This window comes from Bubalus kerabau, chromosome 2 (assembly GCF_029407905.1).
Source record: "Bubalus kerabau isolate K-KA32 ecotype Philippines breed swamp buffalo chromosome 2, PCC_UOA_SB_1v2, whole genome shotgun sequence".
Classification (NCBI taxonomy): domain Eukaryota; kingdom Metazoa; phylum Chordata; class Mammalia; order Artiodactyla; family Bovidae; genus Bubalus; species Bubalus kerabau.
The window spans coordinates 68,900,300-68,926,588 of NC_073625.1; the positions used below are offsets into that span (position 1 = coordinate 68,900,300).

Below are 26,289 nucleotides of genomic sequence, written 5' to 3' on the forward strand. Positions count from 1 at the left end.
TATAGTTATGCTAGATAGGAAGAGGTGATAAAAAATAACTATTTAAATATTCTATTCCCTCAAAAAATTACTGTACCTTACCTTTGCTGTTTTCCATGCCTTCTAAGTTTTTAATGACTAGTTAAAATAGCAAAGAGCTGTGGGGAAAAAACAACTGAATCTCAATGAATACTGGAAGGACCTCCCAGATGAAAAGAAGGCTATATGTTTGGGAGGAGTAAGAAATAATTAGAAACAGAAGCGAAAGAACTAGATCAAAAGACCTGGCGCTACCACTGACTTTGCTCTTAAGCTATTAAATTCATATTTCTGTGCCTCAGTTTTCTCACTCTTAATGTGTTGGACTAAATGAATACAAAAACTTCTTCTTTTTTGATATTTATTTATTTATTTGGTTGTATTTGGGTCTTAGTTGCAGCATGCAGGACTTTGATTGTGTCATAAAGGATCTTTCTTGCAGTGTGAAGACTCTATTTGCAGACACGGGCTCAGTAGTTACAGTGCCCAGGCTTAGTTGCTCTGCAGCATGTGGGATCTTAGTTCCTAGACTAGAGATTGAACCCCTATCCCTTGCATTACAAAGTGGATTCTTACCCACTGGACCACCAGAGAAGTCCTCAAAATCTTCTTCAAAAGCTAATCATCCACAATTAATAAGAGCCCAATCCCATTTTTTCCTTGATACTCTTCTGAGGTCCAAGAGTTTATATAAGGTAACAAAAGGGATACTTCTATAATCTATTTCAGCATCAACTTATTTCAGCATCAACAATTTCCTGTGTTCCAGCTCCTCATTTTGTAGATGCATAGGGAAGTGAAGTAGCTTGCTCAAGTGCACGTGGCTGGTCAAAAAGCAGAGCATTGCAACAGAGCAGCCACTTATCTGCAGACCAAGTCTAGTCCTATTAAACTAGGTTTTCCAGACATTTTCATTTATGTGTTGTTTATGTTAAATTATAACTCCTACATACAACAGGTGTATTTTTTCTATGTAATTCCCTATACCCATAAGTCCTTATATTGCTAGGAATTCAACAGGTGCTTAATAAAAATTTATTAATTTGTATGCGTGTATGCTATGTCACTTCAGTCATATCCAATTTTTTCAACCCTGTGGACTGTAGTCCACTAGGCTCCTCTCTCCTCGGGATGCTCCAGGCAAGAATACTGGAGTGGGTTGACCTTTCCTCCTCCAAGGGATCTTCCCAACTCAGGGATTGAACCTGAGTCTCTTATGTCTTCTGCATTGGCAGGTAGGATCTTTACACTCATGCCACCTGGAAGTCCATTAATTTGTATGCTGATTCTTAAATTTCTTATTCACATTTTTTGGTCATTTTGAGGTCAACCCCTCAAAAATATTTTTATGATGAGTTTCAGAAACTTCTTCAAAATTGCAAAGCAGAGGATATTATGTGGATGTAAGAAAGATATTGTTTCTGCAGCCTTTCCCCTTAAACCAACACAACCCCATTTGCATCTCTGACTTGTGTAATCCTGGCAGCTTCCAGCTGACTTGGCAGCGCCTCCACAGTAAAAGACTGACCCCAGCCTATGGGTCAATAAGCAAAGAACATTTTTGGCTGTTCATACAGAAATGGGGAGAGATGGCCATGAACTGGTAACTTCCGTGATCCTTGGGAAATAGAGCTTAGCTGGCACATTATTCCAGGATCAGAATTATGCCTCCCCAAATCTGCTTGAGGGGAGGAGGAAATGAACACTATTAGTGTTCATTTCATTTTAACTTCTATCACAGAAATAATACGTTTTGTAATTGTAAGGAGGAGGAGTCAGAAACCTGAATTAGAACTTGAGTAAGTGATTTATCTTTATATAGTGGGAGAAGACTGTTACATAAAGGGCTATATTAGACATGGTAAATTACACTGCTTAGCTGTTCAAATGCCTGCATTTCCTTTCCCCATCTTACCCAGTGCAATCTTTCTCTCCTGTGAATAACCATCACATTTTATTTGTATCGTTCATATGACATGCCTTTTCCTCCAGATGTGTTTTTGACCAGCTCTTCAGTTCTCATGTATTGAGCATGTTAAAGACCCGGGTTGAGATGTACAAAAAAACTCTGGAACTCCAAAGATCACACCTTTCTGTGGAGGAGACAGACACAAAAACTTAGATGACTGGTTTTCAAAATCACTCATAGTAAGAAATGAGCATCACAAGACAGACAGACTGTTTTATTCTCTTTTGCATCTCCCACAGGTTAGTGAAAGTGAAAGTTGCTCAGTCATGTCCAATTCTTTGAGACCCCATGATCTATACAGTCCATGGACTTCTGCAGTACAGAATACTGGAGTGGGTAGCCTTTCCTTTCTCCAGGGGATCTTCCCAACCCAGGGATAGAACCCAGGTCTCCTGCATGGCAGGCAGATTCTTTACCAGCTGAGCTGTAAGGGAAGCCCAAGAATACTGGACTGGTTAGCCTAGCCCTTCTCCAGAGGATCTTCCTGACCCAGGAATTGAACTGGGGTCTCCTGCATTGCAGGTGGATTCTTTACCAACTGAGCTATCAGGGAAACCTCTCCCATAGGTTAGATGTTCAGTAAATGTGTGTTGAATGAATAAATAAATACCTTTTAAACATTCTAGGAGAATATATTCCATTTCATTAATGAATGTATTCAACTGCCTATTCATTCAATGACATTTTTATTGTGCTCAACACTATTTTAAATGCTGATACTGTTAGTGTTCATTTAACTTCTATCACAGAAATAATACTTTTTGTGATTATATTTATATAAGTACTCTAACCGGAGAAGGCAATGGCAACCCACTCCAGTACTCTTGCCTGGAAAATCCCATGGACAGAGGAGCCTGGTAGGCTGCAGTCCATGGGGTCGCAAAGAGTCGGACATGACTGAGCGACTTCACTTTCACTTTTCACTTTCATGCATTGGAGAAGGAAATGACAACCCACTCCAGTGTTCTTGCCTGGAGAATTCCAGGGACAGCGGAGCCTGGTGGGCTGCTGTCTATGGGGTAGCACAGAGTCGGACACGACTGAAGCAACTTAGCAGCAGCAGCAGCAGCAAGTACTCTAACATCAACTTGGCAATTTTTCCACTAATTATTTCTTCAATCAATATTTCATTTGCATAAATGAATTATTTTCAAACTGTCTTTTTAGTTAGTTGCAGTTCCAAGGAAGCAGTAAAATAGGCCTCTAAAAGAAAACTTGTTTATTTTCATGTGTTTGGATTGATCGATCCTAGTTCATAATCCTCTTGGTTTTATTGCTCTCCAATGAGTTACTAAATGTTAATTGATCATTGGACCTTACAAATTATCCTTTTAGAGTTTATTTTAGGTCATAAATAGAGAGTAATCACTTTCATATAAAAGACAATGGGGATCTAGTTTTGGCAGAAATAGATTTGATTTAAAAGAATCTGTATTCGTAAATGATAGAATGTCTCCCAATTCTAGAAGTAATATATCTTCATTGTATAAAACATGGAAAATTCAAGGTATATAAAGGATAAAGGAGCCACTTAAGTGGTATTTACACTTTTTATACAAAGTTTCATTCTGATTTTTCCCTTAAGAGTGTTTTGTGAGCATTAAAATAACTCTTCTGCAAAGTCTTAAGAACTTGTAAATCTTGTAACTAAGTGAAGAGTCATAAGACTACAAAACAGAGAAACTGTCAATGCAAAATACATGAAAATACTTGAAGTTTCACTTCAGGGTGCTCATTACAGCTTTCTTTTAAAATAAACCAAGAAAATATTTTTTAAAAAACCTCTGTTTCCTCTCTTGAAGAAATTTTGTGATATACATATCAGGTGATCTGGCTTTTTCCATTTGAAAACTTGCTAAAGAGTTCACTAGAAAGGAAACTTTTTCTAAATCAGAAATTAAGAACAAAAAAAGAACAATAGGAAATTACTTTTCTTCAAGGTATATCATGTTATTTTCCAACTTCCTTTTCCTTAGCAGGGAGAGAACATAATTCAAACAGTTAAATGATTTGGATTTATTTAGCCTCCAAAAGCCCAAATTTCTCCTGTGTACAAGTAAGGAGATACAATAGGAAGAGATTTAAATTCCTTTGGAGCAAAATATACATACAAAAGAGAACATATTTGTGTATGCCTATGAAATATTAGATATTCATATATATTATATATAAAGATATATAAAAGAAGATATAATATATATGTATATATATTTGGATAGGCCTATAAATTTAAGTGTGTACCTGATACTTATCCTCTATATTGGAGAACCATATTTAACTTATAAATCAAAAGCTGGAATTTGGTTGATCTTAAATTCGATTGTCAACACCAGATAACTAATAATTATGTTGGCTCCTAAAATTCTTGTGAGATAGAACTTTGGATTAAAAGTCAGAATACTTCATTCTCATCCTAGCTCTGTTATTAATGAATTATCTTTCCCTGGATAAGCCACTTAACTTCTCTGGGTTTTCTCATTTTTTAAATAGGCTGGTAGACTAGATGTTCAGTAAGTTCCATCCTGGCCCATAAAATATGATTGTAGGACTAATCTAGTTCAATAATTCATTGATGCTATTTTCTAAAAATTATTCTGTCATACTAATAGTCAAGCAAAGTGTCAGAAAATGAGGTGCATTTAATCTAACACTTGTAACAAAAATTTTACATTATTTAAGGAATGTGAGCCAAGTGAACTAAAAGATATGCACATTTATATATAAAAGATATAGTATGTGTGTGCTCAGTTGCTTCAGCCATGTCCAACTGCTTTCGACGCTATGGACTGTAGCCAGGCTCCTCTGTCCATGGGACTCTCCAGGCAAGAATACTGGAGTGGATTGCCATGCCCTCCTCCAGGGGGATCTTCCCAACCCAGGGATCGAACCCAACAGCTCCTGTGTCTCCTGCATTGCAGGTGGATTCTTTTCCCAGGGAGTCACTTAGGAAGCCCGAAAGATATAGCATATACATATTAAAATATATGTATGAAATATTTAATTTATATTCACATATAATTACTGTCTTGATGGAGAAAAACAGTAAGTAAATTAAATACAATATTTTTAAAATTTCCTCTAAGTTCTTGATTCCTCATTCTGTTTTCTGCATTATTCATTACATTTTGAAGAAATAGGTAGATTTTACAAAATCAAATCTTCATCCATTTACTCATCATGTTATTATTTTAACTACTTCATATGGAGTACTAACTGTCAATATTACAGATAGTAAGGATGCTGCATGATACCTATACAGAAGGATATGGTTCCTGCCGTCCTTCAGTTTAGAGCCTGTTGAAGAAGAAAGACATTTAGCCAATGATGACACAATTATATAATCCTGAAATTGCAGTGAAAGATAAGAAGAAGAAGAATGGGGACCTAATTTGGACTTGGGAGTCGGGATCAATCTCTGGGGAATAAAAAAATGACATTAGACTGAGGTTCCAGGGGTGAGTAGGAAGGAATTAATCAGGTCAAGAGAAGGAGAATGAGCATTCAAGGTAAAGGAACAGCAGATATAAAATACTTGAGAAAAGAGAATTGTGTAGTTTAGGAACCTAGAGGTCTGCACCTTGTGAGCCAGAGGGGACCCTAAAGACTTGGCCCTCATAGATCCAGTTAAGTATTATAGACCTTATTAAGAGAATATTTGGGATTTCTGAAGTAATTTAAGATAGTAATATCACCAGATTTACATTTTTCAGAGAGAACTCTAACATTATATTATAAATCAACTGAAGGGGTGTGTGTGTGCATGCTAAGTTGCTTCAGTTGTGTCCAACTCTGTGCGACTCTATGGACTATAGCCCACCAGGCTCCTCTGTACATGGGATTCTCAAGGCAAGAAGAACAGAGTGGGTTGCCAGGCCCTCCTTTAGGGGATCTTCCTGACCCAGGGATCACACCCATGTCTCCTGCATTGCAGGTGGTCTCTTTACCAACCAAGCCACCAGGGAAGCCCACAACTAAAGGGGGGTGGGTACAAAGACTAAAAGAAAACCAGCTGGAGACTTGCCAATAGTTTCAATAAGAGATAATTAAACGAGGGTGAGAACAATGGAAATGGATAAAGGAAAGAGATTCAAGATACATTTTTGAGAATAAACCAACCTCAGTAATGGGATAAATATAAGTAAACAGAGGAGAGGTAAATAAGAAAGGTGATAATCCGATTTATGGAACGTGCAAAAGGATGGATGAAGATGGTATTCAGGGAGTTGAAGAAGACCAGATGAGAAACAGATCTGGAGGAGGCTAGAGAACAGTCATAATCATGCTTATAAATCATTTAAAATGGAAATTTGGATATGTGAGTGTGAAGCTCTGAAGAAAGTCCTACAAAAATAAATTGTGAATCATCAGCATACACTTTCTATTAAAAGCCACGTGTGTGTGTTTGTGTGTGTGTGTGTAGTTGAGAAAAAACGATGCAATATCATATGAAAATCCAGAGCTAGTTCTAAAAGAATTTAATTTTGAGAGAAAAAGAGGTGTCAGCATATAAGAGAACAGCCAAAAAAGGTGCAAGGAAATCCAGGAACATGATGTCACAGAAGCCAAGCAAAAACAATGTTGCCTGAAGGTCATCGTGGTCAATATTGCTGAATATCAGGTAGTAATGAGTTTGTGGAGTTCATTGGACCACAAAAGCAATTTAAATGCAATAGGAGAGACAAAAGTTGATTGATGAGTACATGAGGTGGGTTGAAAGGATGAGAAATTAAAAAGATTTTAAAGAAAGCATATAGTTAACTTTTTTGAGAAGCATGCCTAGGAAAGGGAGTAGAGAGTGGTATATAAAAGATGGTGAATTAAAGATGGATGAGATCAGAACACCTTTAAAGGCTACTGGGAAACATCTTTTAAAAAAGAAGATGATCAAAATTCAATAAAGAGGGAAGATGAACGAAAATATAAACCAAGTTGTGTCATTCCTCTGGTTAGACTAAAATACATATTCCCCAGCCTGCTCTAAAAAAGCTTCCTAGTTAAATCTCTGGCTTTATCTTGTGCCATTCTTCCCTTCCCTCATTTCCTTTTTCATACACTAAGAATTCTCCCATGACTTCCAGTTTACAACCTTTGCACAATCTGCATCCTCTTCCAGGAATTCTCTTCCCTCTGCTATTTCCCCGGCTCACTCTTTTCCATAATTCAAGTCTCAGCTGAGACGTTGTTCCTGAATATCCACTGAATCCAAAATGATCTCCAAATTTTCACATCTGGTTTCTTCTTTTCATTCAAACCTCCATTTGTTTCCTCAGTGAAACCCTTCTGATCACCTACTGTAAATTAGTAACACCCCTATCCCCAAGCCATCACCCTGAGAATTCTTGCCACAGCACTTCTTATGCCACATTTTACTGTTCATGTACTTGTTTATATGTTAATAGCATGTCACTTCTCTCTAGAATATAGGCTCTGTGAAAGCAGGGATCCCATCTTACTTGCTCCATGCCATATCTCCAGAATGTATGATAGTGCTTGGCATACGTAGGTGCTCAATAAAAGTTTGCTGAATGGCAAGTTTAATTTACAGGTCAGTCTTCTTAGAAAACATCTAGAAATTAAAAGCCACATTATTAAAATTTTAATCAAATTCAGTACAGATATACAAGTGATTTATTGGAAGATTGTAGTGAATAACATTATTTAAAATATTATAGATAATTTATTTTAATAGATGATCTTAATGATTCCATATCTCTTATACTAATATTAACTCTAACTTTCATCCATCAGGTATATATGCTATCTAATAGCAGGAGAAGTTTTCTCAGAAATACTTTGCATTTAGAAAGTAGCCAGACTAATATAATAAATTTATTATGGATAATCCATTTCATAGATAAAACACATATATGAAATCAAGAATGCATTTATATTTACAAACATTTATTGCCATGCACAAAAACGAATGAAATGTAATAACTCAAAAATGAGTGAGTGAATAAAGATAAAAAAGTTAACAACACTGTGCTTTTAAAAAGCTATGTTAGAGTATGAACAAAATAATAAGGGGTCTGTTTGGTTGAACACCTCTAGGCCATGGATCTCACTCATTTGAATTTAGACACTATTCAAATGCTTCCATTTCTCCTAAGCGCAATTGTTAACATAGAATTCAGTTACCATGGTATCTTAACATTTTTCCCCAAATCAAGTGTAAGTCTTTTTCACAAAGAAGGAGGAGAGAAAAGTTTGTTTTTGATGCCAGTGTTTCAATGGAGACATTAGGCTTTGTCTGTGGGAGGACTAGGTTGCCGTAAGAAAATAAGTACAACAACAAATAAAAATATTGTGCTCAGTGGTTGTGCCATGCCAGCTCATTACTCCAGCTCATTTCTGGAAGGGACCAAAGATTAGAAAATGCCTCTTCCTGAGTTGTAGTAGACCTATAAAACCAAGTGGGCTTCCCTGGTGGCTCAGCGCTAAAGAATCTGCCTGCAATGAGGGAGGCAAGAAATGGGGCTTCCATCCGTGGGTCAGGAATATCTCCTGGAGGAGGGCATGGCAACCTACTCCAGTATTCTTGCCTGGAGAATCCCATGGACAAAGGAGTCTGGCAGGCTACAATCCATAGGGTCATAAAGAGTCAGACACGACTGAAGTGACTGAATAGCAGCCGCAGCATAAAACTGAGCAACTCAGAAAGTACTGAAAAGGAATACTAGGGAAAATAATACAAAGAAAAAATAGCAACAGAAATTGTGGTGAGCTGAGCATGACCTTTGGAAAAAGAAGAAAGATTTTGCATATCTAAGAAAATCTCATCACAGTCCTCTCTGAAAAATTAAGAGGATTCAGTATTTTCTTTCATTTACTTAATGCAAATAGGTACGGCTTTCTCTGACAAAACATCACGGTTCTTACTTAGGTACTATTATGCAGAGACAGAACATCAAGTTTATGTTGGTTGTTCAAAGTCATTCTTAAAGATCAAGAATAAGAACTAAATTTAATAATTGGAAATATTTGCATGCCAGAGATCTTTTTCTTCCAAACATTTCTTTGGGCTTATAGTCTGTGTCAAAGGATGGGAAGCACTGTTATAAATGTGTCTCATCCAAACATTAATGAGGAAGCAAATCATTCGCCTTTTGAAAATTGCAGTATCTATTTGGATGTCATTTATCAGCTGTCCGATGGAAAGAAATGAGGGAGAAGCAGGCAGAGAAATATTTCTGAATCCTGAGTTTTCTGGATGGAAACGATGTATTCCTCTATGTATTACTTCTTATCTTGTTAATACAACAGAATGCAACTATTTTACCCACTAGTATAGCATTTAGCACGTAAAGTATTAATTGCCAAAATATTTTGAAGTCTTTAAGAGAGCAGTATTTTAAAAATAGTAAGTAAAATCAGTGTAAATACAAATTAATCAACATTAAACTAGTGACAAATATTTGTGCATCTTCCAAAACACTTTGTCTTTAAAGCAATGTTAATTCTTTTATACATTTTTTCCCACAATAAGCCAATGACGCATATATGCTAAAACATAATATAGAATATGATGCCTGTTTTTTCTTTTCTCATTGTGTATCTTCTAGAAAACAAGAGGCTATTTTTTAAAAAAAGTATATTGTTTGAAAATATTTTAGTAGAAGTTAAATGCTGTTTTACCAGAAATTTCTAAGGAAAAATGAAGAAAATTTGAATAATGCTTTTTTTTTTTTTTGAACACCATCAGTCTATTCCAACTTACGTAAATAGCACCTTTCAATTTCTGGTTCCATCTATGTTATGCTACAAAATGCTTGTTCTTTTCCACCATTTCACATTGAGCAGGGGTACCTCCTTTATAGATGGCTCTGGATTCAATCCATTTTGCTACATTTTGATGTAAAAAGAAAAGAAATGGTAAAAAAATAAAGTTCTGCTTTATTATGACTGGCCAGCTGTAATGCACTTTATAAATTTGAACCTCCAAAGTGTGATGCCATTTCAAGATATTGCTTCAATTGTCTCAGTACAGGTTAAGGTCACATTATGAATTTCCCTACATTTATGACCTCGACACGTTTTATATATTTTTTTTGTGGAGATTTTTCTTTACCCTGAGCTATGTTTGTGCTAGTCTATAAAATCAGGTGATGACCCAGTAGAATCCATAGGGACATTAAAGAGATTGCAGAAACTGGTTTGGACCAAGAAAGCAAGAGTGCCCAGTCTGAATGAGATGAAACCTACATCAATAAACCTCCGTAAGTAAGAACTTAATGATCTCATTATTTACCTATTTTATATATCGTATCAGTAGTGTATATGTGTCCATCTAATCTCTTAGTTTCTTTCCCCATGCCCTGTCTTCCCCCTTGGTATCCATATATTTATTCTCAACATGTGTCTATTTCTGCTTTTCAATGAATGGGAAGGAAGTCCAAAAGGGAGAAGATATGTGTATATGTATGTCTGATTCACTTTGCTATACAATAGAAACTAACATACCATTGTAAAGCAACTATATTCCAATAAAAATAATTTAAAAACCTCAATGAGCTGATAAAAAATGTCTTGAGGAAGAATTCAGATAGTATATATTAATGAAGAACATTTTGATAAGGTCTTAAAATAATTATTAAATATTGAGGGCTTTTTCTTATTGCCAAGGTATTTGTGAAACAAATATCCTCACACTGTTTCTGAATTTCACTTTGTATCTGTGCCACTCCGTCTCTCTTCTTCAGAACCAGACTCGGGGTAGAGTAAGAGAAAGCTATGGGTAAAGCTCAGCAAGATGATAAGGACCAGCATTGTCCAATTTTTGCATTCCTTGGCCTCACAAAGCAGCTCAATTCAGTTTTGATGTGAATGCCACTGGCAGGTCATGCAACTTTGATTTTCATTTATTTATTTACAAGAATGCCCTATTAATCATAATCTTGTGTTTACACTCACTAAACATTTGAACTTAAATAGAGTCAATGAATGGTGTAATTTACTAAGGGTTATATATATTTCTATTTCCTATAAATTTTTATACATTACCAAAAATCTCATCACACCTTACAGTACATGTAAATACAGGTCTTACTGATCAACTTTATGGGTCCAAAGATATACCATTCTCTGTTTTCTCAGTCTTGTTCTCTCTTTTCCAAAATATTTCACTATGAGAAACACATCATGCATAAATCTCTTTGCAGATTGATATTAAATTAGAGAATTTTAGGTTATCAAGAGAACTTCACAAAATCTCTACTGAGATTTCATTCTTTTAATTAAGACAAAAATCTGATTTGCTTCTTTATATGTCTTCTTGTACGTGTGACCTCAAAAAATTTAAAAAAAATACTTAAGAATAAAAATACACCATATCATGCTTATAAAATATGAGGATTTTTTTTAATTTGTTATTTTTCTAAAGTATCTTTCAGTATAGTATTTCCACATGGATTCCAGTCAAACTGGCTTTAATCTTTATACACAACTTCAAAAAAAAAGTTAGGTAAATCCGTTTTTACAAAACAAATCACTTAATATACCAAAGACATACTCTTTAAAGAAATGCTAATTTAAAATTATTTTGTAAAATTATATGACTTCCTGGTTTAACCTGTGATGTTCATTCATTTCTATTATATAAAGGGAATTATAATAGTCATAATTTCTACATGTGCAAAATTATTTGACAGACTTACCTCTTTAACCTATTTTTCTTTATCATTCAGAAGATGAAGATGAAACATTGATTTCCTGTATGAAATTAGCCAAAAGCCAAGAAAAAAAAGTTAATGTTAATACAAGGGGGAAGGAAGGAATGGAAATTAGACTGGATTCTATTTCTGCATCATTGGCTAGATCCAGTGCTTCAAATGGATGCAGCTTGGCAGAAATGCTATCCCATAATGAAGGTGAAGTTCAGATGTGGAACAACTGGAAACCTTTTCCAGAAAACCCGTTGTGGACATACATTGATTTCCAAATTGACCAGACTGGACTGTGGGGCAATTGTTTCCACTGCAATCACCACCCCCGTCTCAAGTCTTCTTGTACAGATATGGATCTCCCACACTCATGGGTAAGTTCGTAAAAGGACGGAAATGTATCATCTTATCTGGATGTTTGTACTAGTAGGAAAGAAACAGATAACAAAGGTGCTAATCAGTCAAATTTACCAGTCTCTGGAAAGTTACCCGAGTTAGAGCTGTCTTTCCAGAAAGCAATGCAACTCTAGTGATTTCTGTTATCATGTTGCTATTGCATATATTCCATTGGGTTCAAATAAACTACTGCATAGCTCAAACAGTAAAGAATCTGCCTGCAATGCTAGAGAACCAGATTTATCCCTGGGTCTGGAAGATCCCCCTTTAGAAGGGCATGGCAACCCACTCCAGTATTCTTGCCTGGAGAATTCCATGGACAGAGAAGTCTGGCAGATTACAGTCCATGAGGTCGCAGAGAGTTGGACACGACTGAGCGACTAACACAGACAATGTTTTCCAGAGATTTCTTTTTAACTAAAAGAAGATAAAGGATGTTGATTCAGATCAAGATGTTGTTTGCTGAATTATCTAAATTATTGCTGTTGTGTTGAAGTTTCACTGATAATTAATACATGAAAGAGTTGCTCAGTGGCTCAGATGGTAAAGAATCCCACTAATTTAAATGAGCATTTTCTGTGGGCCTGCTATTCTCATAAGTACATCAAATGTATAATTTCATTTAAATCTCACAACCTTATAATGTAGGGAGTGATGTTCTAATATTAATTCTTTCCTGTTTTACAATTGAGAAAGATGAGGTATAAAAAAGTAACAGGTATAATATCACAAATCTAACAATTTGTGAAGCCAAAATCTAGAACCTCCACAGTCCTATGCTACAGATCCTGATTTTAGCTAATATATTATAGCTTTTCCCATGTACTAAACTAATGGTATATGGCACACAAGAAAGAGCAATGATCTGGAGTTAGAGAAATCTGGGCTTGAATTCAAGTTCTGCTACTTGGGCAAATTATTGAAACCTTTTAAGCTTAATATTCTCAATTGTAAAATGGAAGGTGCTTGGTAGTTCAGTGATGTCAGACTCTTTGTGATCCCATAGACTGTAGCCCCCCAGGCTCTTCTGTCTATGGAATGTTCCAGGCAAGAATACTAGAGTGGGTTGACATGCCCTACTCCAGGGGGTAATAGAGAAACTAAAATTATATAGCATAGATATTCTAAGATTTAAGAGTGTGAATTTTTTTTTTTTTTTTTTTACAGATGAGTTACTCATCTGCCTGGTATATTCCTCTTTCCTTTAAAACCATCATCCTAACCCGTAATACTTAGATCAAATACTTTGTCCTCTAGAAAACTTGCCTGGGTCATACCAGATAGGAACAATCTCTTTTTCCTTTGAACTTCCAGATTACTTAAGGGTATTCTTCTTTCATTGTATAGGCATTAAATCTACATTAGCATCACAATATTAGACACTGGGGACACAGAGCCAAATAATACATGCATTGGCCCTATCTTCATGGAGCTTATCACACTCCATCCTGTAGCAGGACGAGCTGGGCATTAGTTTACTTGCTATAAATAATTTATGTTTATATTCTCCCTAGTCTCTAGAATGTTGCTGTTTGCAATTCTTTGAGACCCCATGGACTGTAGCCCGCCAGGCTCCTCTGTCCATGGAATGTTCCAAGCAAGAATACTAGACTGGGTTGCCATTTTCTACTCCAGGGGCTAACAGGGAAACTAAAATTAGTCCAACTCTTTGTAACCCCATCGACTATAGCCTGCCAGGCTTCTCTGTCCATGGAATGTTCCAGGCAAGAAAACTAGAACGGGTTGCCATTTCCTACTTCTGGGGGTAATAGAGAAACTAAAATTATGTAGTTTCACTCATGTTCAACTCTTTGTGACCCCATGTCTGTATGTAGCCCATCAGGCTCCTCTGTCCATGGGATTTCCCAGGCAAGAATACTAGAGTGGGTTGCCATTTCCTTCTTAGGGGATCTGCCTAACTCAGGGATAGAACCTATGTCTCCTGCATTGGCAGGTGATTCTTTACCACTAAGTCACCAGGGAAGCAGAATATCATGGGCACTCAAATATTTGAGTAACATTTGCTGACTAAATGAATAGAAGTTTTAGAAACCAATAGACTTTGTTACCATAGACCTGGAGAAAAAAATTACCTCTTCATTGTCTAACTGTTCTGTATTAATGCAGTCATTGCTGTTGTTCAGCGCTAAGTTGAGGGACTGCAACATGCCAGGCTTCCCTATCCTTACTATCTCCCAGAGTTTGCTCAAATGCATGTCTGTTGAGTTGGTGATGCTATCCAGAGCATGGTGGCTCATCCTCTGCCACCCTCTTCTCCTTTTGCCTTCTATCTTTCCCAGCATCAAGTCGTCTCCAGTGAGTCAGCTCTTTGCCTCAGGTGGCCAAAGTATTAGAGTTTCAGCTTCAGCATCAGTCTTTTCAATGAATATTCAGGGTTGATTTCCTTTAGGATTGACTGGTTTGATCATCTTGCAGTCCAGGAGACTCTCAAGAGTCTTCTTCAGCACCACAATTTGAAAGCATCATATATGAACTCTATTATCATGTATGTATATGAGTGTTTATGGATGTGTGTGTTGGTTTCGGTGTGTATGCATAGTAATGTTTTTCTTTGACTTAGGTAATTTTGTCTATTTTAGTACATAGCTAAGGTAAATAAATAAGTTTTATCTGTAGAAAGTCAAACATATCTGCAGAATGCTCAGAATTTCAGCATTTGTAACAGGAAAACCTCAGTGGACTTGGACAGAGGGTTCAAGAACATGTTAGAGTTAAATTGGTTTGGTAAATTTAATGAAACCACTTGCACTCAGGGATTTGAGACATAGAGTAAAAGAAGTTGAATGAAGGCAAAGTATTATTTTTATATTTTACATATATATTCTATAATAATAGCAAGTAAAACTATCTAGTTTCATTTTAGCATATCTAATATTTTTCTGTAATAATTGCAGGGCTCTTATTTGAGTTATACTCACTTTCATTCTAGGCAAGATACAGAAGGCAGGTAGTGTCAAGGAAAAAGCCTTCTCAAATGAGTGTTACATCAATGACAGGTAGTCAGTAGTGACCAGATTTTTTTTTCTAAATGTACCAACATATGCAGATTCGTTGGAGCAGGGCCTAAACCCCACATTTTGGGGGAAATAAAACTAATCCACAAATTAGTTTCTTGATCTCAGAAATCTCAACAATAATCGATTCCTGTGTCTTTGATCTCATCATTGTATCAGTTTTGAGGCAGCCTGAAATTGGCTTGTCTTCAGACAGTCCTCATTCTTCCAGATACATCCCTGCTAACCAACTTCAGGCTCAAACTCTCAATTCTAGTTCTTCTAGAGCAGGGTGCAAATGCCAACTCTGACATCACTAGCAGAGTGAGATTGGGCAAACTCCTTACCCTCTTTAATGAACAAATTTCAGTTCTGTATTGGTTTCAGATCCTACTCATTGCTTTTCCTCTGAGTGACTTTTTGCATACTGAAAGCACTCATTTGTAAAACAAGGTTATCAAGGTCTACTACACAAGGGATATTGGGATGATTAAATGAAATGGTGTCGGGACTCTGTCAATAGCAGGTAATATTTATACCCAAATCAGAGTCCAGAGCTTGTGCTGGGCTCGGAAAGTAGCAATATTTTACTCAGTTGAAATACCATAAACAAGCTGAATCCAGACAGGGAAATATATTCTTTGTGAAGAACTCTTCACAAAAGTCAAGAGGGGGAGAATGAGACATACAGATATTTAATGTGTGGTTTAGTTGTTTGTAAGGTCTATGGGATCTGAGGAGTGAGGAGAGAGATGTGATTATAGAATTGCTAGAAAATGAGAAAGACAAAAGATGAGATTTATGAAAGCAAATACCCCACAAGAGAAATGTGAAAGGAAAAGCTATATAAGGATGCCAGTCTTTTCTAATATCCGCAATGAGTGGTGTTGAGAGGGAATTCAGATGCATCTTAAGAAAGATATCAATGAACGCAACCAAAAATAATATTGAAACCAAGTGTTTACAATCAACTTACAAGAAGAGTGATTGAAGAGTACTTATGAAATCCTGTATGCTAAAAACTTGAAACATAACAAAAGAGAAGAATGAGCCATAGGCTTGGTGGGAATAAGGACAAGAAAGAATAAAGTTTGCATGTTCCAAAGGTGATAAGGCCTTCCTTTAATCTTATATTTTAAAAAATAATCAACAGAAGCTAATATATTTTTCCAAATCTGGGGTTATTTTCCAGATTTTTGAGAATAAACAGTTTTTCAGATTAAGAAATGGAAATAATCTTGACATGAAAAAGGGGAACAGATATCCATTTTTCACTTTAAGTATCTAAAATGTTTTGCAATCTATTTTATAAAAATAGTGTAATATATTTAAAAATGATAATAACAAATGTTTTCAGGAAGAAGGAACGTCAAAGGCCTCAGAGAATACAACAGCAACCCACACACAAAAGAATCAAAATGTAGTATAGGCGGAAAAATGAGAATGAGAAACAAAAAATTTCATAGAGGTCAAAGAAAAATTAGTGAAGTTTATATAAAAAATCTCAGGAAAATAAGAGAAAATAAAAAAAATCTCTACTTAAAGCATCTTTATATGTGTAAGAAGAGAATGAGATGAGTGAAGCTAGAAGGTCTTATTGGAGTGTTACATGAACCCTTCAAAATTGCACCAAAAGAGAGTGTGGAAAGTGGAAGATTCTTTACTGAACTATTTCAGTGAGAGGAACAGAATGTGTGCTAACATTAACCTAGAAGTAAAGGAGCAAAGATTTTACATTAATCTTCTAATTCAAATAGCGAGTACTGCTGCTGCTAAGTTGCTTCAGTCATGTCTGACTCTGTGCGACCCCATAGACGGCAGCCCACCAGGCTCCCCGTCCCTGGGATTCTCCAGGCCAGAACACTGGAGTGGGCTGCCATTTCCTTCTCCAATGCATGAAAGTGAAAAGTGAAAGTGAAGTCGCTCAGTTGTGTCCGACTCTGTGCAACCTCATAGATGGCAGACCACCAGGCTCCTCCGTCCATGGGATTTTCCAGGCAAGAGTACTGGAGTGGGGTGCCATTGCCTTCTCCATAGGGAGTACTAGGTGCTCTAATTATTGACATGGGAAAATGTTCTTTGGTCATACAGTCCCACCGCTAAGTGATTTCAGAGTTTCAATACTCTCCCTCCAAAACTACTGCACTATGGGAGAAACACAGTCTGTGCCCATCTTCTACTTTTGTCTTCCTAGTCTCAACCTTGGCAAACTCTCCATCTCTCTGATGCTAGCCTACCTCTTTCAATCAATGTGACACATCATTACCAGATTAATCTACCAGATTAATTTACTTGACTAATCTACCTGATTAATGCTGCCTGGATAACGATTCTGAGGCTCAAACCTAATAATATTACTGCTCCCCTTACAAACCTTTAAGTGTCTCATCAACACCTACAGGGTCAAAAGCAAACTCATTGACGTAATCTGCCTTCTAACTAGATCCTCACAAGTCTCCTTCACACACACACACACACACACACACTCTATTAGCAAAGTTATACTATCATTTTGCTAAATCCAGATTTTTCCCCATCTTTATCACTTTATTTATACTGTTTTCCCATTTGTATCTTCTTTTCTTCTCTATTTGATGAATAGTATGGAAGTATAAAAAATATATATGGTCAAGTTAGAATTCATGGTGTACACTTTGAAGGAAGAAATGTGTGAAAAGGAATGAGGACTGAGAGGACCAGTAAAAAGAGAATAAGGAGGGGCATAGTTTAGGAAAAAAGAAAAGTTAATTTCATAGATTGTATTATCATTTTCTCTGTACATAGTGATGTTAGACTCCTGACAAAAAGTCTCTGTGGTACCACGGATGAGGGTATTAATATTTTTACAGGTTCAGTGTATGATAGACCAAGATGACTGCTCCCATATCCACCCAGAGGAAAACAGGCTCTGAGCCATCAATGCATAATTCCTCATAGTTTAATGCCCTTGTGTCCAACTCTAACAGCAAAAGCTATTTGTTAGAACAGCTTTAAACTTTTATTTGTTTACCTTGGATTTATGGTGGTATGGAAAGAGAACAGGTTTTAATTAATAGATTTGGACAACTTGTGAAAAGGAAGGCAGAGTAAATGATAATTTGGACTGAGAAACTGAAAAGGAAAAATAGGAAAATGGGATAGAAAAGTACCAAAAGATATTTATACCTACTACACTTTGTGCTGAAATTAATTAACTTGAGAGTCAAGATAATAAAAATAATTTTAAGGCCCTAAATTAACAAGAAAAAATAATGATGAATATTTTATGTGAAAAATTTTAAATTATAGCCAATATAATGTTTGAAGGAAGGAGAATTAATATTTACTCAAGAGAAGAATTTGAAAAACAGAAGATGCCGCAACAGTTTGTTCATTCATTCATTTATTCATTCATCCATGTATTCACTCATTTAGCTAACTCATATCAAGTGCCTCCTAAGCCGCTTAGGCTCTAAATGTGTGTGTGGTGGGGGGGGGGGGGTGGGTGGGCTGGGAAATCTACCATTTCATATCTGTAATGAGAGTTTGAAAGTAAAACTGAAAGCTGCTCAGTTGTGTCTGACTCTTTGCAACACCATGGAATAGCCCCAGAATTCTTCAGGCCAGAATACTGGAGCGGGTAGACTTTCCATTCTCCAGGGGATATTCACAACCCAGGTATCAAATCCAGGTCTCCTGCATTGCAGGTGGATTCTTTACCAGCTGAGCCACCAAGGAAGCCCATTGAGAGTTTAGAGGGTCTTATTTAAAAAAGGTAAAAAAGAAAAACAATCACAATTCTTTGTATAAAAATTCACAAAGATGGGAAACATACAGTAGTAATTGTACATAAAATAATCCTGGAAAAGATCCAGCCAGATGTGCAAGCACATTTACATGAAAAAAAGAGAGTTCATAGAAGAAACACTTAAATTATGAGATATTATAATAGTGCAAGATATCAGATTTATGGAAATTATTTAGGCTGAATTTGAAGAGAGTAAATTGTAAATGTTTATGAAATGTTTAAATGTCTTTTATAATAAAACCCTGTATAATGAATATAAAAATAAAATGAGAAAATATAATTGCTCTCTAAGTGTAAAATTGTATTCTAGAAGTCCAGGATAACTAGAGGTATCATTAAACTAGACTTTTGAATCTGAGCAATGTAGAATGTAAACGAATCTAATTATTTGGGTTGGTGTTTGGCTTTTCTCAATTTTACAAACCTTCTGAATATCAGTGAAAACAACAGATCTGTGCCAGTCCTAGAACTGTTATAGAAACCAAGAATCTCGCTTTTTCATGAATGGCCTTAAGGTTTTGCCTCACTTTTCTCTGTGTTGTTGTTGTTTTTCCTTTGTGCTTGTTTATTCAAGTGCATCGGAGAAGGCAATGGCACCCCACTCCAGTACTCTTGCCTGGAAAATCCCACAGATGGAGGAGGCTGGTAGGCTGCAGTCCATGGGGTTGCTAAGATTTGGACACGACTGAGCGACTTCACTTTTACTTTTCACTTTCATGCATTGGAGAGGGAAATGGCAACCCACTCCAGTGTTCTTGCCTGGAGAATCCCAGGGACGGCAGAGCCTGGTGGGCTGCCATCTATGGGGTCACACAGAGTTGGACACGACTGAAGCGACTTAGCAGCAGCAGCAGCATTCAAGTGCATCAAATTAAGGAGAAAGTTGAACTGGTACACTCCATAATAAAATCTCTCTAAAGTCATCATAAAATGTTTGTAATTTACAATAGCTCTTATGATAATGATATAGGATCCATGATAATCAATTATAACTACATTTTGGCTTCTACAATCAAGATGAAATTTGTTTCTCTGGATTCTCAAATAGACAAAGGCGGACAACAAATATCAGTCTGAAGCGGACCCATTTATGCTTATTGACCATGGGAGACCTCAAGCTCCTCCTTCCTGAGAGTTTAACTCTTCTGCATGTTTTAGCATAATGAAGACAATCTAAAGCTGGACCTTGACCCTTGCAAAGAGAGAGGTGTAAATGTTAGGACATTTTATATAATGAGCCTTGAAGAATGTTCCAAGTATTGGTAGAATTTTTTCTGTGCCAGAGAAACAAGCTCATAATTCAAATATTGCTAAGTAAGCTAAAGACCATGCCTCATTTTGAATGCACAGCCAGGTGTGTCAGAAGTCATGTTGTACATCAAAGGAGCACAGGTTGGAGCCAGAAAAGTCAATTATGAACTGACTGCTGTCACTTACTGGCATCTCTCTGGATCAGGCTGCTTAATCTCCATGGTCTTCTGCATCTTCATCTTCAGAAAGAGGGCCATTAATGATCTTAAAGGCCCTTTTCTATCTTCAGTATTTGGATTATGAGGGTACACCAAGAAAGGTATATCCTATGTGCAGAAAGAGATTAGTACAACAAGTTTGTCTTTCAGCTTTTTCAAATTAGCTCTCTTTTCACTTTTCAGATGTCCGTTGTTGACCTTATTTCTATAATTTTTTTTTTTTACATAAGCTATTTTAGGTTTCGGTTTTTACTGTTCTTTGTTTTCCTGACCAACTGCACTTCCTCTGTCCTGGGTACTTCCTCATATTCTGAACTAGCAACCATGTATGTGAATACAGACTTTACTTGAGTTACAGCCAGATTCCTCTGATTATGAAAACTTCTTCATGAACCAAAATGCCTATTTTCTATTCTCAGGAACGAAGAAGGCTTCTGTCACTCAAAAACTGTTTCTTAAAGTCCTTCTGAGTGTCATTTCAAAAGACAAAATCCTGCTTTGACAAGTGGGTGGGTGAAGTTTAAATAGGATTGTGAGACGGGGGCAGAAGAGCAGGGGCTTTGTGGTATAGAGAGTGCTGGGCTGAAATGAGACAGCCTCTTCTGCTGCCATCAGTCATCACACACACACACACACACACTAGATGCCACCTTTCAGATCTTGTTCTGATCCTGTGTTGTTGTTCAGTCGCCAAGTTGTGTCTGACTCTTTGCAACCCCATGGACTGCAGCACACCAGGCTTCCCTGTCCTTCACTATCTCCCAGAGTTTGCTCAGATGAATGCCCATTGAGTCAGTGATGCTATCCAACCATCTCATCCTCTGCCACCCTCTTCTCGTTCTGCCCCCAGTCTCTTCCAGCATCAGGCTTCTTTTCTAATGAGTTGGCTCTTCACATCAGGTGGCCAAAGTAGATATGTCTAGTCATGTAGACATGTCTATACAATGACAACCATGGTCTCCATTGACTTATCACTTGACTCTATTTCAAGCGTTTCTTGTATCTTTGTGTTACGATTCAGTTAGGTGGTATTATTACTCCCATTTTAATGGTAAAAGAGATTAAATCATTTATGGAAAGTAACAGTAGCTTGCAGAACTATATTTTAAGACCAAATCTGTCAGCATCTAACGTTTTCTGCAAAAATCATGGCTTTGTAACTTTCGAGCTTAAGCTAGTAGTGTATCTAGACTTTTTTTTTCTTCACAGTGGTAATTATTTTTTTTAATTTTATTTTATTTTTAAATTTTACATAATTGTATTAGTTTTGCCAAATATCAAAATGAATCCGCCACAGGTATACATGTGTTCCCCATCCTGAACCCTCCTCCCTCCTCCCTCCCCATACCATAGACTTCTTAATCTGTGAAAAACGAAGACGTTAGTTCCTACCTTGCAGTATAAAATGAGATGATATAAAATTTAGCGAAATGATTTGACATAAATGAAATGATTCAACATAGGGGCCTAATTGCTGAAATAAAGTTCCTGTTTTTGAGATGCAATATAACTTTTCTCACATTTCATTTTTAAAAAGTACTTTCTAGGGAAAGCATTTATTTATTTGGGCTGTGCTCAGTCTTCATTGTTGTGCACGAGCTCTCACTAGTTTGGTAAGTGGGAGCTACTTTTCCATGTGGTGCTCAGGTTTCTCACTGTGGTGGCTTCTCTTGTTGCAGCACATGGGCTCTAGGCATGTGGGCTCAGCTATGGCTCCCAGGCTCCAGAGCTTGGACTCAATAGCTGTGGCACGTGGGCTTAGTTGCCCCACAGCATGTGGAATCTTAGTTCCCTGAACAGGGATCGAACATGTATCCCCTGTATTGTCAGACAGATTCTTATCCACTGGACCACTGGGGAAGTCCCTCACATTCCATTTTATACTAGCTTTGTTACTAGGAAAAAATATTCTTTCATCCTAGAAATGGTGAAATTGAGACACATGAAGATTCAGTGGATTACCTGGAGTCCCATGGCAGATGATGGGACAGGTGGTACTACATAAACCTCCTAACTCTCAATCCAGGCTTTTCCTATCACTAAGTTGTCTTTAAATGGTTCCACAGAAAGAAAAATAAACATGGTGGCAAAGAGGAGCTGTACATGGTAGAAACTACAAGTCTTGGAGCCAAATAAGCCTGGTCTTAAACTCTGGCATCACTGCTTACAGTTCTTATGTCTGCTGCTGCAGCTGCTAAGTCGCTTCAGTCATGTTTGACTGTGCAACCCCATAGACGGCAGCCCACCAGGCTCCCCTGTCCCTGGGATTCTCCAGGCAAGAACACTGGAGTGGGTTGCCATTTCCTTCTCCAATGCATGAAAGTGAAGAGTGAAAGTGAAGTTGCTCAGTCGTGTACGACTCTTCACGACCCCATGGACTGCAGCCTACCAGGCTCCTCCGTCCATGGGATTTTCCAGGAAAGAGTACTGGAGTAGGGTGCCATTGCCTTCTGCAACTGCTAAATTACTTGATATCTCTGAGTTTCAGTTTTTTATCCAGATAGATACAATGAAGATTTTTTTGTGGAGTACTTGCAAAGAATTGGATGTAGAGCATTTAATTATACCTGACACACAGTTGGAACTTGATGAAGAAGAGCTACTATTTCTAGTGACAATTACTACTCTTTAATTATAATACAAATTATAATTATGTGTTTATAATTATTTACCTTTCATTCAGTGAAAAACATTATGTTTATGATACATCAGTTCTTGCTCGGGGCTGCGGGGCCACAAAGACAACCAAGACACATACCTGATGTTGGAGTCTCTCCATCAGTAGTTCTCAGCAATTTCGTATCATATGCAATAATGTTACAGTAAATGCACATTTACTAGTTTTCACAAATTTTTAAGATTTGTAAATATAGCTTGCCCTATTTTCTTCTTATAGATAAGAAAGCCAGAACTGCCTAGCTCTGCTAGCGTGAAACCACTGCTTATAGCTCCCCAGAAGTATGTGACCCCAGGCTTGTGAATCTCTGAGACATGTAGACAAAAAGGAAGTGGGACTCAGTGTACACGTACTGGGCTCTCCATGGCCCTTTTCTGACTCCCCAGATTATCACTGCATCAGCATATCAGCAGCATCTTATGGATGTAAAATGATTTTAGCTTTTTAAAACTCCTTTCATATATTTTTCCATAATCATATCACTTATGCATGTCATATTTTATTTTAGAGTCAGAATATAACTCTCAGATATAACACACCTTTTTCCTAAGAGAATGAAAAATGATGGAAAGAAATCATGTCCCCTGTCTTTCCTGGGAAGTTGTAAAGCAACTGGTTGAATTCACTCTTAAAACCCTTATGAATATTCAGTGTAAGATCTTTATGCATCTCATGGTTCCTAGCTATTAAATACAACCACATTGATGAATAATTAGATTAGAAATACGCCCTATTTGCCATTCATCTCAAGCTCAACCCAAACTGAAGCCCTCATCTCACCGATTGAAAGAGATTTTCAGCCAGGGCACAAAATAGATTAAAGTCAGGAACTCATTTATTTATTCACTCAACAGTTTGTTTTGAAGTATTTACAGTGTGCCAGATAAGGAAGACAAAATGTTGAGCAGAACAAACACTGCCATCCTCATAGTCCAATGAGAGACAAAAATAGAAATAACCACACAAATAAGAATGATAACTTTGATGAAATCTGTGAGCACCACATGGCTCTATGGGAAGCCTGTAATAGGTAAACTTGATCTGGGCAAGGTGTCAGGAAACACTGTCAGGAGTGATGATGTTTGAGCTTCAATCTGATGTCAAAAGCAGGAGTGAACTAGCCAAAAAGAGGCTAGTTACAAGAGTTAGAGGCTAGAGTGAGAGTTAGCATGACTGGAAGAGAAAGCAAGGAGATGAAGTGCAAGGCAGTTCTGAAGAACTGAGGAAGGACCAGACGGACCCCTTACGGCCTTATAAGTTATGCAGAATTTTGTTGTCCATCTCCTAAAAGCAATGGGAAGCTATGCAAGGAATGTTTTAAGCTAATGGTTTGGGGGTTTTGTCTGTTTCTTGTTTATTTGTTGAGGTATCCCCTGGAGAAGGAAATGGCACCCCACTCCAGTACTCTTGCCTGGAGAATCCCATGGACTGAGGAGCCTGGTAGGCTACAGTCCATGGGGTCGCAAAGAGCCGGACATGACTGAGCGACTTCACTTCCCTTCATGAGATATATGCTTAAATTGACAAGATTGCTTTCCATACAGTAATGAAATAGATTGGAAGGGAAAAATCGATGCCAGAAGATGGTGCCTTGAACTATAATGGGTAGAAAGAAGAGATGAACAGTTCTCAGGCTCACAGACTTGTGTCTCCAGAGTACGCCCTTCTCCAAAGGAAAGAAATGCCAGTTTTGAAAGTCATCTTTTGTGATGCAAATAGAAAAGCCCCTTTTGCTTTAGGACAGATGGTCACAGATGACAGTGGAGACGTGATCCAGTGGTGTCAGTGCACCTTGCAAATCTGTCTTTTCATTTTTAAAACTTAGAAATTCATAACCACCACAATGCCTTAATGGAATCATTACCAGTGGATGAGGAAATGTCATCCATTTGCCTCCTTTGACTCCACTTGGACATAGGCCATTGTTTCTACAAAGAGTGGCTTGGAGCCATGTAAGGTTTCAAGAGAAATTGGCCTTTCAGAGGGGCATAGGAATAGATAATGCATATTGCCACCGTAAAATCTCTAATGAATATTAAGGGTGGCTTTCATTTGTGGTGATTGAAATGAACTCATAAATTCTCTCTCTAGGATGCGGGAATTTTTCCTCCCTGTGGAGAGATTTAATGGATTTGTGGCATTCTGAATGATTTGGCAAGAAATCAGAGGTAGCTGCGCACTCACCCGCAAAGGGCATTTAGTTTCTTGCCTAGGATAGTCACCACCACAAAATATTTTCTGTAGGAACCCAGAATGATTGATGCAACCTACCGTAAGTCACGACAAGGTGTCAACTGAAAAACTGGAAAAAAAAAAAAAAGTGGTTAAAGACACTGCAGCTTTAAAAACAAATTTGACTTTCAGAGAAGGGTTATTTCCTTTTAGAAAAAAAGAAAAAAGTGAGACCTGCCACCTGCAAGAAATTTAGATCAGTTGTTTGTGGCGAGGGACATCATATTTTGAGACAAACTGAGCGCTCCTACTGCTCTCTGTATGGAGTAGATTAAACTGTTCCCACACAGTGACAAATGCATTGCAAAGAGCTGCAACAGAAATACAGTAAGTTGCAGCAGTTAATGGTACAACTTCCAGTTAAAACAATAGTCTTAGGATTTCTCTTGCCAGTCCCCATTTTATGTGTGCTATTTTTTGATAAATTAATTTTTCACATTTGCAGAATCAATATCTTTCAAAGGTTCACAGTGAAAAGAATTGGAAGCAAGAGTTCTAGGGATCTTTGTAGTTACATGGGCCTGGGTTAGAAAAACCTACTCTGAAAAGTGCAAAGGTAATCTATGAAAGCAGCACTGCTGCTGCTGCTAAGTCGCTTCAGTCGTGTCCGCGGGGTTCATATTAAAAATAGCATCCGCTCTAAGTTTTCTGTGTACTTGGAAAGATAATGGAGGAAAAACCCAAAGCAGCAATTACCCAAAAGCATTCAGATTTTACGATGGAACGTGGCAGAGAAACTCTTTTTCAGAGAAAATAACTTTTAATTCTCTTGAATGCTAGACTTTCAATTCTTGAAGTAAAAAAGAGTTCTGGGTAATTTTGTTCTATTGGAGGAGTTTATTCCTTTGTGGGATGAATCCATGATCATACTTTCATGAGTTAAGACATTATGAAAGAAGTTAATAACTCCAATGCCCTGTGTTCTATTTATATGAAGAAATTATGACTTTGATTTAAAACACTGGATTCCTTTTTTATTGTTTAGCTGTGCTGCATGGCATGTAGGATCTTAGTGACCCCACTAGGGATCGAACTCATGTTTCCTGCAATGGCAGCATGGAGTCTTAA

General features: G+C 37.2%; 1 protein-coding gene across 5 annotated transcripts in view; it reads left to right on the top strand.

The window, feature by feature from the left end:
* Nucleotides 1-26,289, top strand: part of SAMSN1 (SAM domain, SH3 domain and nuclear localization signals 1) — a 174,764-nt gene that overhangs the window by 66,992 nt on the left and 81,483 nt on the right. For all 5 annotated transcript variants that reach the window (XM_055567801.1, XM_055567800.1, XM_055567802.1 and 2 more), the window contains 2 exons: nucleotides 10,077-10,203; nucleotides 11,671-12,020. In XM_055567801.1, the coding sequence (XP_055423776.1) occupies nucleotides 10,077-10,203; nucleotides 11,671-12,020 (477 nt within the window). The remainder of the gene's footprint in view (nucleotides 1-10,076; nucleotides 10,204-11,670; nucleotides 12,021-26,289) is intronic.